Source organism: Trichoderma atroviride, chromosome 5 (genome assembly GCF_020647795.1).
Source record: "Trichoderma atroviride chromosome 5, complete sequence".
In the NCBI taxonomy this organism is placed as follows: domain Eukaryota; kingdom Fungi; phylum Ascomycota; class Sordariomycetes; order Hypocreales; family Hypocreaceae; genus Trichoderma; species Trichoderma atroviride.
Genome location: NC_089404.1, coordinates 339202 through 353206, shown reverse-complemented (window position 1 = coordinate 353206; position 14005 = coordinate 339202). Strand labels below are relative to the sequence as shown.

The window sequence follows — 14005 nt, the reverse complement described above, 5'->3', positions numbered from 1 at the left end:
CTATGGGCAACGCCTTCATCCTCGCAGTCGCATTCAAACTTGATACAAATTCGGATCCAAGGGCACTTGAATTCGCTAGATGACAGTCTGCAATCGCTTACTGCCCAAAATTGAGCGTCACCAGGCGTGTTTTTCCAATACAAACGCAGAGCTTGGGAGTGCTCTTGGCGCAGAGAGCTGCAGTTGAGGAGCTGTATGTAAGTACAGGTATTCGATAGGTAGGTATTGACCAAATGTTGGCCATCAGCTAGCTGCACGTTGACAGGCCAGAGCCGGTAATGCAACCAGCTCTCAATTGTTGGATCAGCATCGAGCATCGACTACCTTGGCCAGCCATTCCGTCGCATCAATCATCTTCATGACTATCTAGAAAAACGCGCAAATATCCGCAGTTTACACTTGGCCACTGCATGTCAGCTTAAACACAGCTAAACATGACGCCCATCGCTTCGAATATCTGCACATGCGCGCTTGGCCAGGCAAGTCCCCCACGGCTAGAGTGGCTTCCTGCAAAGCTTAGATGGCTGCTTCATCAAATCGGAATCTATGGTCATGCATCCACCTACATGGCTACCAAATATGTTCAGCTTCACAGAGGACAGCCAATGTGACGCTGACGCTTACATTTGGGCAGCCAAACAGCGAGACGCATTTTCCTTTGTCAATCTAGTCAATAGCCAAGCGGCTTGGCATCTGCAGCATGACCAGCCTTCCCCTCATTCTTGACATTCAATATGCAGATTCGTAGAGATAGCGCACGCCTCGTGATGCATACCTTTTAAGCTTAGTTGGCATATGACTAGGGGCTGAAGAGAGCGCAGTTTATAAAGTGGGATGAATTCAGCTGCTCGGCGATAGATTTGCGCGCCGATGGTTTCTCTACACTATTTTGATGTTGAGACGAAGCAGCCTCTTGAGAAGACTTGTGAAGAGTGCAGTGAATAGCATGGTGATGAGCAGATGCTCTTGTTAAATGGTGGAGATAGAAATGGCTTATTTGGTCAGCTTGTTATTTTTGAATCTGCAAGATTGTATATAAAGGAGCAGACACTCCTCTGTTTCAGAAGAGAGGCTAGAAAGACATATGCCTAGTCATTTGCTGCTCCCTAGTAGTAGGTATGGCCTCGCATGAAAGAATCGCATGAATATACCCACTTGGTCTTATCATTGCCTTTTCTGTAACAACCTAGCCAGGGCAATGCCAGGTTATAAAGCTCTGATTTCATCTCTAGTAGGTTGCTCGGTTTAATAGCAAATGCTCTCCAGTCAGACTGCCTGCGAACAACATCAACTAGCATCGCCATGGGCAATACCGATGAGGATTTGCCCCCAGACTATGGAGCTGAAGACCAGATGATGCTGCTCCCTCCGCCCTACCACGGTCGAAACGATGACCCTACCGCTCGAAATGACGGGGTTGTAAGATTGAACAACATTCTTCCGGTGTCTGGAAAAGCGTCTGGCACGATATCAAAGTACTGGAAGTGGATTGCTGAAGAAGTGGCTTCGTCGACGGAGCGTCACGGAAAGAGTAAGTATACCTATATATATGGCGTTTTGGGGCCATCTGACATTGGCATATTAGATTCTGACATGTGTTTTGGGGCTTGCTGTCGCGGCTGAGGCGGATCTCGACCTGCGGATACCTTTTATAAGAGAGCATATTTCCTTTGTAGATTTGGTGAATGAGAAGGTTATTGCGACATGGTGGATACAACATGTTTGGAGCTGGAGTCGTTGTCGATGTATTTCCAGTTTTTGCAGTGCGCGGTCTTGTGGGTGATGATGTCTGCTGCAGTGGTTATCCGCAGGCGAGTCAACTGAATGATTCCATGTTCCATGCTGCAGTCTTCTTTCTTCCCCTCCATCACCCTCTTATACGTCAACCAGCGACTTTGCTCCTCCACGATAACTCCATCGTCTCGCTGGCAACCGACAGCATGTAGAGAGCATTGACCCTAAGACCTCCACGTCTTCTCAACGTCGCCCGCATATTCGGCAATCTCACTCGGCTCAAGCGCGCTCCATTTCGCCTCGTGTTCCACCGCGTCAATGTAGTGCTTGAGCGCAAGCACCGTCTGGCCCGCCCACTTGGCCGGACTCACGGCCCCAACGCCCGTGGCCATGGGCACCATGAGCAGGCTCTGGATCTCGTCCTGCTGCCGCGCACTGCGGTTGTGCCTGTCGATGGCGCACAGCAGGCTCCAGGTGCACTCGTAGACGACCTCGCGGTCCCAGTCGGCGCTGGACGGCACGCGCATCAGCGGGCACAGCGCCAGGTACTTGGTGCCCCAGGCGTTGCGCGAGCGCTGGTGGAACTCGTCGGGGATGCGCAGCAGCGTGCAGGTGCCCGGCGGCGCAAAGCCACGCCAGTCGCTGTACAGCCGCGCCTGGACGGCCCTGGTGAGGGCCAGGTAGTCGTCGCGCGGCGAGAAGGAGCGCGAGATTGCGTCGTCGAAGCCGCCGTCCAGCCGGCCGTACGAGTTGGCCGGCGACACGATGAGGTCGAACCGGGCCTCGACAAAGGACAGCGCGCAGTTGTGGTGCGTGATTGCGAGCGACGACAGGCCGTGGGCCGCGAGGGCGGCGCGCAGGGCGGCGCTGTGGGCGTCGTTGATGCACAGCATGTGGATGTGCGGGATGGGCGCGGCGGTTGGCTGCGATGGCGGCATGATGGCGGTGGCTGTGGCTTCTCTTTGGTTGCTTTGGCTCGTCGGCTTTTGCTGGTGTTGGTGATGGTGTTGAGGCTGAGGCTGTTCTCACATGATTGTTGAAGGAGCAGATTACATAAAGCTGGGGCTAACGACATGATCCCGGTCTGTTACTTTAGTTTCACGCTGCCAAATGCACAAAGAGCGCATGAAAGGAAGATGAGAGTTGTCTTATACACGACAGTCTGAGAAGAGCATTGAGGAGATGTCATATGTAGTACAATGCAGCAGATTGTGCAAGTACATGTATCGCCATGTAGGCATGGCCATCGTCCCATTTTCCGTGCCTTGTACGGATGTTTCATATAGCTCATGGTTCAATTACACTTACTCCCATCCAGCCACATATCAATTCATATAAGTAATCAAACAATAGTTGCTTCCAATCGCGGCAGTGTTTGCACAATACCATTATTGTCCCTTGACGTAAACACGGCGACCCAGGGCTGCTGATAATGTGACAAGCGCGGGGTACCTCCCGCGGATTTCTGACAGGAGCAATATGCTGGAGACAAATTCTCCAAGACTTCAAGAGGAGTTACTTATTACAAGCACTCGACTAGAATTAAACATAAAGCCAGCTCTAATATATATAAATGAAGACCCTTTGTCTGGACTTGTTTGTATCAAACACGGTTCTTTAATTTTAGTTCTGCTCTAATTTTACAGCGTAGACAGATACCCATGTTCGTCTGTAGTATAGCATCACCCTTTTCTTCCATTTTTTAAGCATTAATACTTTTGCTTTTCAGTGAGTGTAGAAGCAAGCATTAATAGTTGATTTTGTACCTACTAATACCTTTTAATACTCAATAGTACCCAATTGCTACCCAATAATACCCAATTAATGCCTCATAATACCTAATAATGCCAAGTTTATACTAGGCAATACCTAGTCTATGCCTGGTAATGTCCAAATTCAAGCCTAACTACACCCAATAGCATACATGCGAATAATAGTTAGCTTTTACATCCAGAAAACTCTTGACAGTTCCCCGTTTTCATCTTTTCCATGCATATTATCGAGATTAGTATATAATAATGGCAAGATTGATATCTAGAATACTATCCAAGGTATCAAGGGCACCAGTCAGAAATACCCTCGTTTGTTTTCTTGGCTATACATTCTATGATCACTTTTACCCTAAGACGGTCTCAAAGCAAAAGCATTACACAAATGCTCACTACTTAAAGGCTGGGGATGCAGGCATGATAGCCGCTGGCGAGGCCTATCCTCAGCTTCCCGATGAACGAAGCATCCGCCTGATAAAGATTCACGGTGCCGCAAGCCCGCTTGCAGAAATACATGTCGACCTAGTGGCAGTTCCCCTCGATGGAGCGCCTTCTTATGACGCTCTCTCGTATTCATGGGATAATCAACCTCTGGATAAAGTCATATACGCCAATGGCAGGAAATTCCCTGTTACTAAAAATGCACGATCCGCTATTCAGCGACTCCGCCTTACGGAAGGGCAATCGAGATACCTATGGGTCGACGCAATTTGCATTGACCAGAAAAACATTGCTGAGAAGAGCTCACAAGTGGCAATGATGGCTGAGATATACCAGAAAGCGACAAGGGTGAATATATGGCTTGGTGATGGCAATGATTCAAGTGATTTCATACTCAGGTGGTATAGCTTTATTACTTTGCCTTTTGCTCCAATCTCCTGGATAGAGCGCAAAGCAATACGCTATTCTTCTTCACCAGAGTGGCCTACTGATTCCCTACTCGGATTAACCCATTTTCCTCAGGCACTTGCTGAACTTATAAGCGGTGTTATGGGATCGTTTATGCTTCCTCATATACCTATGCCTAAAGGTATTTCTTTTTAATTCCCATTGATTTTCGAGGCTGACATTTCCTAATAATGTTCTATAGGCTTTTGGCAAAAGATTGAAGATGGAGAAGCCGATTTAGAGTCAAGAACATACTGGAAAAGAGTATGGACGATACAGGAGAGTAATATAAACCCGAATTGTTTTGTTTATTGCGGATCGGCTGAGCCACTCCATTGCGAAATATATTTGAAAGCCGCCATCATAACCGCCCTCTTACATGCTCGACTTGACCCAGAGTGGTTCCGAACCTATGGCCTTCATATATCTCCTCGCTCGGATAATCCCACGGGTAGCAGAAAATATGACGAAGCGCTTATATTAAGCAATCTTTGCTACAAGCAATCGACGTTGGCAGTTGATAAAGTCTTCTCAATGGGATATATGCTGCCAGCGAGTTTTGGCACGATTCAACAGGATTACTCTTTGACAACTGCCGAGGTATATACAAAGGCCGGCCATAGCCTCCTCAACGCTTACGGCAACGTCAAATTCATGCGGTTTGCTTGTCACAGCGACAGGAATGATGGATTGCCTAGTTGGGTTCCATCTTGGACAACCACCACCGTGCCCTGGTGGATGGACGAGCATTCAAATGCCGAACCGCTTCCTTCGCCCGCTATATTTTCTACAGGCTCTAACGAAAGTGTGCTCAAAATCAAAGGGCTTCGAATTGCTACAGTTACAGCTACAGCTGGCGTTCTTTTGCCAAAAGTAAGTGTGCAGAGAAATATGGTTCTGGATATTGGTTTCAAAGACGACTTTTATATGCCGATTGCTTGCGCTATACTTAAAACTTGGGTAGAGAAAGTTGGTGCAATGGACAAAGGGGACATATACTTGAATCAGTTCTTCACCATGATTAGTAACTCGATCGGATATCGACCTGGGCAGGTTCGTCTATCCACAGCTTTGGAATCCTTTGAACTTGCAACAGATCATCGGTCTTACAGCATCAAGCCGAGACCGTCAGTGAAACAATCTGTGGAATTCGATCTCATGCAGATTATGACTCAGCTTAGTGGGCAGTGTTGCTTCCTTACTACTACTGGGCAGGTTGGGCTGTCAATAGCAGAGCCACGCAGAGGAGATGAGATTGTGCTATTAACAGGCGAGTCGCTGCCATATATTATTCGCAAAAGCCTTGATCACTCGGGGAGTTATATATTAGTTTCGCCTTGTTTCCTTAGCAATGGAAGATTGACAAAGCCATGGCAGAAATGGCAGTGGGAAGGGGCCATACAGCAACAGGTTGAAAATGCAAATTATAACAAGTGGGAGTATATTGAGTTAGTTTAAGAAAGATTTTATAAATTATAGTTATATTTTGCTTTTGCGTAAGATTCAAAAGGCTTAACGTACTTGGTTGTTAAAAACTATTTCCTAACCTTTAGTCCTTCTTGTTCAATTTCAATTTCTACTTACTTTAAATTTCAAGCTTCCCTTTTATTTACAAGTACTTCACTTTTTAAATACCCATAGGAAAACCTTACTCCAGCGGAACAGCTATTGAGAATCTTTTGTCAAAAAGAAAACACTTTTCAAGAGCTTATTTAGATAATGAGCGAGTGGCGCGACGTGGCGTCTGGTTGGCGCTGTAAGCTTCACTGATATCTTAATAGCAGCCACTGGGGCATCGCGGGGTTCTAATGCGGCGGGACATACACTGCGTGGTAATCCAGTGGCATTTACATGGGCTCATTCAGCTCGCTCTAATCTTTAACATCGCCGCTACACCGTCAACAACGAGATACGGCTCTTTTCCATCAAAAAAGAGCTCTTCTCATTTACTCAAGTTACCGCAATGTCCTCATTTCAACTGTTCCCTCTGCTGCCCCTAGAAATCCGCTCCAATATATACCTTCTTGCCACACCGCCTCGGATTGTCCATCTCCATCAACAAGTCGAGAATTTTGAAGATTTCGGCAAGAGACTACCGCACATTACAATCGCGGAGCGTAATCTGCGCCCGGATGTTGATTATTCTTCCTTCCGTTATCTCCTTCTCCAAGCATCGGCCATTCTCCGTCGTCAAAGACGAAGATTCTTCAAGCAGACCAAGCTCGAAGCTTACGGATTCACCAGCAATAAGCGGGCGCAATTCTCTTGGGAGTTTGAATCCATCGTCCCATTTGAGGTGCTCATGCAAATCCCCACACTGGCATTTCACCTGTACCGAAGAGAGACCATCTCCTGCCAAGCAGCCATTCCGCCGCTTCTCCATACTTGCTCCGAGTCACGTTCATTTCTCATCAGGTACGGCTATCAGCTTGCGTTTCCTTCCACAGCCCCAGGCCCGCAAACGTAGTTCCATTTTGAGCAAGATGTATTGCTACTTGACGACGAAATTGACTGCCCTGATGCCAATCCGGAAAATGAGAAGGAGAAGGAAATTGCAAGAATCTTGCATACGTTTCACCATTTCAGACCTCGAGATATAAGTCGCGTTCAGCGATTGGCATTGGCCATACCTACCCACTCTAACCGTATATTTCTTGGGCACAAGCTCAACCCGGATCTCAAAGAACTCATCCTGGTCGAGTGGGGTCCTAGCGAGTCCGAGCAAGCACTGCGTCAGTCAATTATGGACCCAACTCTACTTGGTCCAGCAACTATCTCTCAGGTTTGTTCCAAGGGAGAGCACTTTTGCATGATACCAATCGAGGAAACTGATGCTCTATGGACTACATTGGAGTTGGATGTGTTTGGTGTCCGGGGACACTGGTTCTATGAAACCTCAGGAGATGCGAAACGACTCAAAAAGCATAAGCTTGCAAATGGTTTCCATAACCATTTTATAAAAGACATATTGGGCCAGCTAAGAGAAGAATACGAGCAGCAGAAGGGGCTGATCGAATATAATAACAAGGAATTTTGCAATTCTCCCCGGAGTTTTCCGCTAAAAGCCGAGGAGTACCCACCATGGAGCATTCGTCAGATACGTTTTGCGCATATTTGCACGCCATCTACTGCTGAGAGAATAATGGAGAACCGGTTGACATTCATGAAACAATTTACTAAGCTGGCAGCGGATGCAGCGCGGGGAGGAGATGGGCATGATCTCTCATGGACTAGGCAGCATCGTCTGCCACATCCCTTTGTCCTTCAGAGACACAGTAACTGGCCGGAAGTTGATGAATCACAGCATAGCATAGAATTAGAATGGTGGATAAAGAATGGGCTCCCTGCAGTTGGTGGCTTCTAGACAGATATCTAGACATATAGTGGCTATTTTCTGGGCCTTGTTTTGATTAGTCTATAGTACTATTCAGAGAGTATTATGTTTAGGTTGTATCTTGTTTATGCCAAGTAAAGCCGTGCAGCTATGTTTTCTAAAACGAAATTCATATAAAGGATTTTTTCAAAGTTTTAATTCACAACTTAAATTCAATAAACAAGTTTATAAAGTAAAATAAAAGCTTTAAACTACCTCCCCTTTCTATGTTTATTCTCCTTGAGCTATCTGAGAAAGTCTGTAAGAAATACCCCTATCGAAGTAATTCAACCGATTGATTACCCTTTGGTGGTTTATGAATGGTGGTAACAGACGCTTCCAAGTATGTAACTCTTCCCATGTCATTTCTTCTGTTGACCACGACACCAAGAGTTCGTATACCAGAGGCGACCAAATATCTAAATCTTCCTTCGTCATTGGCCCTATTATGAACTGCAGTACTACAGCTCTCCAAGGATACAGCTCTCCGAATATTAACTTCGCCTTTAAGAATCGTGGTAATAAAGGCCTCCAAATGTTTAGCTCTTCGTCAAGCATTGGCTCCTTTAAGACTTGTAATAATAGATCTCCCCAAGAACTTAACTCTTCATTTGACATCGGCTGCTCTAAGAATTGTGGCGACAGAGGTTTCAGAGTATTCGACTCTACATTTATCATCTTCTGACTTAAGAATCGTGGTAATAAAGACCTCCAAGTGCTCAACTCCTCGTTCGCCATTGGCTGCTTTAAGAACTGCGGCAATAGAGCTTTCCAAGTATGTAACTCTTTGTTCGACATCGGCCGCTTTAAGAGTCGTGGCAACAGAGGTCTCCAAATATGCAACTCTTTGTTTGTCATCTCCTGCCTTAAAAATTGTGGTAATAAAGACCTCCAAGTGCTTAACTCTTCTTTCGTCATATCCTGGTTGATAAATTGCATTAACAAAGGTCTCCATTTTCTCGTGTCTTCATCCATCATTTGCTGCCTCAGGAATTATGGTAGTAAAAACTTCCAGGTGCGCAGCTCCTTTGTTGGGAAAGCCTGGACAAGGATTTGCTGTAATAGAGGCATCCAGGTGTGTATTTCGTCTGTGGTCATATCTTGTATCAAAACTTCCCTTAACAAAGGAGTCCACGTGCATCTTTCTGCATCCGTCATAGGTTCACTTAATATTTGTTGCAGTAGTGGCTCCCATATACGTCGCCTATCTTTCCTTGAAAGCTGACCTTCATCTGATTGTATCCAAGGGCCCCAATATCGTCGCTCTTCTTCAGATATAAACAGACTCGTATCACTCGTATCTACTTTATTTGCGTATTTTTCATCCTCGTTTCTTTGTTGGAATGGATATCTTTGGTCCTTATCTCTTTGTCGAAATGGATATTTTCGGTATATATCCCTCAAGTTTGGATAGCGTATCTCTTCTATTTCTTTGCTGAGCGTGCCGTCGCTCCATATCACTCTTTTCTGCTCATTGGCTGTATCAAGAATATCCTTTCGCTGAAATGAATATCTTATATTCATATCGCACGAGTTTTTCACTTCTGCTTTGAATTCATTGAGGAAATGCTGTATACATGTGTTGTTGATCATCGCCTCCTTGCGCCGAAATATAAATAGATCTTCAACCACTCTTATCCCATAGAGCTTGACGGATGAAATAACGTCTTTGTCAAAAAAGTCTTGATCTTCACCCATTTCCCTGACAAGGCTTTCAAGTTTTGATTTCCGGTTGCGCGCTGAAAATTCGTGGATAGAGTCTTGTGATAAAATTTTGTCAAAGTCGAGGTGCTGGACCAAAGCCTGGTTGATGATCGGGGTCATCGCAGAAAATGGCCCCTCTTTAGACAGCTGGTCATGCACAGCTGGATTGTGGAGCAGGAGTGCAATCGCAGTAGAGCACTTATCAGGCGAATTGCTTGCGGCTTGAATTATGCCTCGAGTGATTGTAATGTATGATGGACAGTAACGAAGGATTACTCTGAGGCAATCCACGCCGCCCCGCCAATCCTTCATGGCAGCTATAATAGCGTATTCGGCAATCTTAAAATCAGGCTTCTCTGGAACAAAATTCTTTAATATGCAGGGACCGTAACATTGGATATTAGCAGCAGCAGTAAGAAGTTCTGATATAGTGTTGTTGCTGTTGTTCTTTTGCTGTAATAAAACCCTGATGATCTCTGCTCTTGAATATCCAGATCTATTCCTAGCCACCGCCTCCAAAACTGGAGTGATTTTATAATCCGGGGTCTCTAGAGACAGAATGAAACCCATTACTAAATGGCCAGAACCTGAAACCTCCGCGGCGGCAATAAGCATCTTTTCGTTGATAATGAGTTGATTCTGGTGGCCCAAAAATATCTCGAATGCTTGTTTTGCGCTGGTCAAGTTCGTGGCAGCAAATACCAAAACGTCTTCTTCTATTTTGTATTTTTCTCCACGGTAACGGAGCAATTCCCGAACGACCTTGCCACTTTTGTCGTACTGTGCTGCAGCTTTCATCATTTCTTGGCCGGGCAATTCAGGTCTTTGTAGCAACTTCTTCAAATCCCCGTGTGTCCTCGATTCTTCCAGCAGTGACCTACAAATATCCACCTCCAGTTTTGGTATAATATTGATCAACTCTCTCATTGAAAGCAATGGCTGCCACTGAAAGAGGTCCAGATAATTTCTGTATAAATGCTTAATGACATCTTGAGCAAGCTGATCCTGACGTTTCTCGTAATTCGGAAAAAGGGTGTGCCATTTGCCGTATCCGCCCGTAAAGTCCGAAGCCATGCCTCGTAGCGCATAAACAAGATCCAGAGGTTCTGAAGCTTCACTTCTCCCAAATTTTAATAGGAGCTTGCGAAAGGTTCGGTTCCCGCTCCACCATGTAGACTCCTTCCATTGAGATGGCATGATGTCAAGTACAAATTGGCAGTGCGCATTAGGAGTAGCTCCTAAGAGTAGAGGAGTAAGATTGAAAAGGCGAGCTGACACGGATTTCGTACCACAAGAGATGATGCCGGCCTTTGCGAGTGCCACCTCTTGTAAGATCCAAACCCTGCGAAACCACGGTTCGTCCAGAATCTCCTGCAAACCTTGGCACTGTGACTTGACAAGGTCAACATGACATTCCCCCGATGGCGGGCGGTAAGAGGCCCAAAGCTTTTCCCAGCGGCTGTCCTGGCGTGACCAGTCTTTGCATACATGCTTTAAGCTCTCGCTCTGCAGCCACTGTAGACTGTCCATAAAGACATCTGTCCATTTTGACCCCAGGCCCAGACGGAAAATCACACGGTCGGCTTGCCTGTAGATGTTGCCCATTTGTCCAACTTGGTGTCCTTTCTCCCTGTCGTTCTTCTGGTCAATGCATATTGCATCAATCCACAAGCAACGCTTATTGGTTTAAGAGCGAAGGTCAAGCAGTGCCCAGTAGAGATTATTGGTGATGCTTAGACAGAAACCGTCTACGTGGATAATTTTGGAATGACGGGAGGGATCCGAAGGCTGGGAAGAGCCCCAGACGTATGAGAGGGCTTCGTAAGAAATCATTTCGTCTCGCTGGTCCAATTCTACTTGAACAAGGTTGCAAGTTATCAGACTGTCACTTCCGGGGTTTAAGTAAAGTAGTCGTATCGCGGGCCTTTCCAGATTGAGAGGGGTATGCTTGAATTCCCATATAGATTCCATGATTGTATATAGCAGGTTGATACGTGTAACGAACAAAGGAGAACGTTGGCGTATAAATAATAGAGCTCGAATTTGGAAAAAAAGGCTTAAAAAACTTGGGGCTTCAGCGCCGAGGAGAGTTTTTATATTGAGACGTTGGGTTGACATGGTGTAACCTTGGGCAGCAAGTATGCATTTTGATATCGCTATTCTACTGTAACCCAGCCACGATTGCTTGCATGCTGGACAGCCTGGCCTGCAGATGGCCAATCAAGGTCCGATTGTATGCAGATTAGGCAGGAATAAGGCGTTCCTATATCAATGGAGGATTAAAGTACTAAACGTCTTTGATGAAAAAATATGTAATATCCCATATATTGCATTCTTCATGACCTTGTATCAACATCAATTGACGTTATCGACGGTATCGACCCCATCCTACCCTCGGGAAGGTCTGCCAAACTCTGTATATATTGGCGTGGCCAGTAGTAACAAGCAAAAGAAGATGCCTGGTTCTTCTGCATAATATAGGTAAAATGGGATGGCTACCGCCTTGGGTAAAGGGCAGATGGACACGATGAAGGCTCCAGACTTGGCACCCAGTCTCAAAAACCCAAGTACCTGCCTACCTACATTCAATGTTTATATACACGTACCTACGTAGCGCGGGCTGAATGGGTGTAGACAGCGGCGCGGCGGTGCGAAAATGGAGTAGGAAATGCGAGTATGCGTCTCAGAGATTATTCAGTACATGATACGAATAACTGCATGCATTGGCAGAGAATACACAAATAACTGCAAAAGCGCAAGTGTCCGTTGTGCGGCCTCTGCATCTGTCTCTCGTTTTTTTGCGATGCAGCGACTTTGATTCTGCCGCACGTCGGCTCTGCGTGCCTTGAGCGCTGCCGCTGGCTGTTCTTGGCCTTGCCCTGCTGCGGACTGGACCGAGCGAGGCGGGAGTGGCGCGGCGTGGCGGGGCGGGATTTGGGCAGTGCACGAAACGCTCAGAGACAAGACGAGAGCTGTTTTATGTTTTGCACGAGCATTGGAGAAGAGCATTGGCGACACCAATCGCATGTGCAGTGCAGCAGATGGTGGTGTGGCGATGTATTCTTAGGGTTGGTGGCCGGCTGCTACCTATTGGAAATACCAGCCCCAAAGGTACCATGCGCCGGGTGAAAGCAGTCTTCGCCGGGTATTTGCTTGTTCATTCACTTATGGCTTGACATGTATTTATATCCAACGTCCAGTGCTCACCGGCTGGCAGTAATCCTTACATTATAACTGCGGTAATTCTACCTAGTGTCCATTTAGAACCATTGTTTTTTTCCAACGCGGCTTCAACGGCATTGTAGCATAGATCTCGCTCTCCCCAGTCTCATGCATGCTAGTGCGTGCCCAGAAATCGCCAAGCTGGCCATCATGCTTGGCTCAGCCTTATTCTACGACGGCAAGCTTGGAAAATGGGAAAGGGCCCGTTAGCAGTGGATAAGTATATTTGTATACTGGAATGACCGTTGCGTAGACGGTCAGCGAACAAGTCTTTGATGACAATTGTTTGCACCAGCGTCGTAAAACTCCAACTGCAACACTTGTTGTTTAAGATTGCAAGATAAGCCCGACTGGTGTACACAGCTCATGGCAACATCACATGTCGGTAGTAAAAACAGCGCGGCGAGCTAACAACGGCGACTTACGCAGTGGTCAAGAAAGGGCGGGGATGAATGACAGAAGAGTCTCAACTGGCATTTCCTCCATTCAGCTCGGCTACGACTATGAGTAGTACAACTGTTACTGCTACTCCGTATCATGTCTTATTTTGCAAAAGCAACACCAAGCTTGTCGGCCAAAGGGGCTTTGCAATTATAGTGCTGATGAGCCCTCGGGTAAGCCCCATCTTCGTTTTAACCATTTTATGCATAGCTGGAGCGTAAATAACTCCGTAGCGCCATACATGGTCGCATTTAAACCCGACCTACAATGCTAGGACCCTTCTACACGTATTGCTATAGTACCTACTTAGGCCACCATGACCACGACCAGAACAAAATAGCCGCGGCGGCTTTGGCGCAAAAATAAAATAAAGCATGAGACGCTGAAAAGAGCAGCTTGATTTCATGCCGCGGCTTTAGTTGCTCTGCCTACTCCCATTGGGGGGGGTTGATCCCCGACACTATACAAAAGGGCCATGCACAAAGCCTAGCTTTCTTCGTCGGTTGCTATGCCTGGGATGAGTCTGTAGCCAAGCCGTCTATCTACCTGACGAATTTTATTCTTCATTTCGCTGCCGTGCCCGATTATCCACAGTCTTTGTTTACCTTGTTAAATACTTTGCTTTCTGACTCTAGTTCCGCGGTGCAAGTATACTTGTATAGTTCATCAGTAGTGAGAAACCTGACAAGGCTGGGCTTGCCGGAACGCAAAAGTCTATCCCAGTTCTCAACTGTGATATCTAATGCGTCCTGTATGTATTAATCTAGCTGATAAATAACGCTTTGGAACAGGAATAAAGAGGGTGCGTTCGGAGCCGGCCGAAGATGTCTGTTCTTGCCAATGAGGGAGGCCAATTAGAGAACGCACTCCACCA

At 46.4% G+C, this 14005-nt stretch overlaps 4 protein-coding genes across 4 annotated transcripts; 2 read left to right on the top strand and 2 right to left on the bottom strand.

The window, feature by feature from the left end:
* Positions 1-1302: 1302 nt before the first annotated feature.
* Positions 1303-1623, top strand: TrAtP1_009283 (uncharacterized protein; the record flags this gene model as incomplete). The annotated part of the gene is made up of 2 exons (XM_014093589.1): positions 1303-1531; positions 1586-1623. The coding sequence occupies 2 exons, from the start codon at positions 1303-1305 to the stop codon at positions 1621-1623; spliced, it is 267 nt and encodes an 88-aa protein (XP_013949064.1).
* Positions 1624-1958: 335 nt separating this feature from the next.
* Positions 1959-2672, bottom strand: TrAtP1_009282 (uncharacterized protein; the record flags this gene model as incomplete). Its single annotated transcript, XM_014093588.2, has 1 exon — positions 1959-2672. The coding sequence occupies one exon, from the start codon at positions 2670-2672 to the stop codon at positions 1959-1961; it is 714 nt and encodes a 237-aa protein (XP_013949063.1).
* A 3682-nt stretch (positions 2673-6354) lies between these two features.
* TrAtP1_009281 (uncharacterized protein) lies at positions 6355-6858 on the top strand (the record flags this gene model as incomplete). The annotated part of the gene is made up of 1 exon (XM_014093587.2): positions 6355-6858. One exon carries the CDS (start codon positions 6355-6357, stop codon positions 6856-6858), a length of 504 nt encoding a protein of 167 aa, XP_013949062.2.
* A 1513-nt stretch (positions 6859-8371) lies between these two features.
* TrAtP1_009280 (uncharacterized protein) lies at positions 8372-11073 on the bottom strand (the record flags this gene model as incomplete). Its single annotated transcript, XM_066114224.1, has 2 exons — positions 8372-8685; positions 8991-11073. The coding sequence occupies 2 exons, from the start codon at positions 11071-11073 to the stop codon at positions 8372-8374; spliced, it is 2397 nt and encodes a 798-aa protein (XP_065970318.1).
* Positions 11074-14005: the final 2932 nt, after the last annotated feature.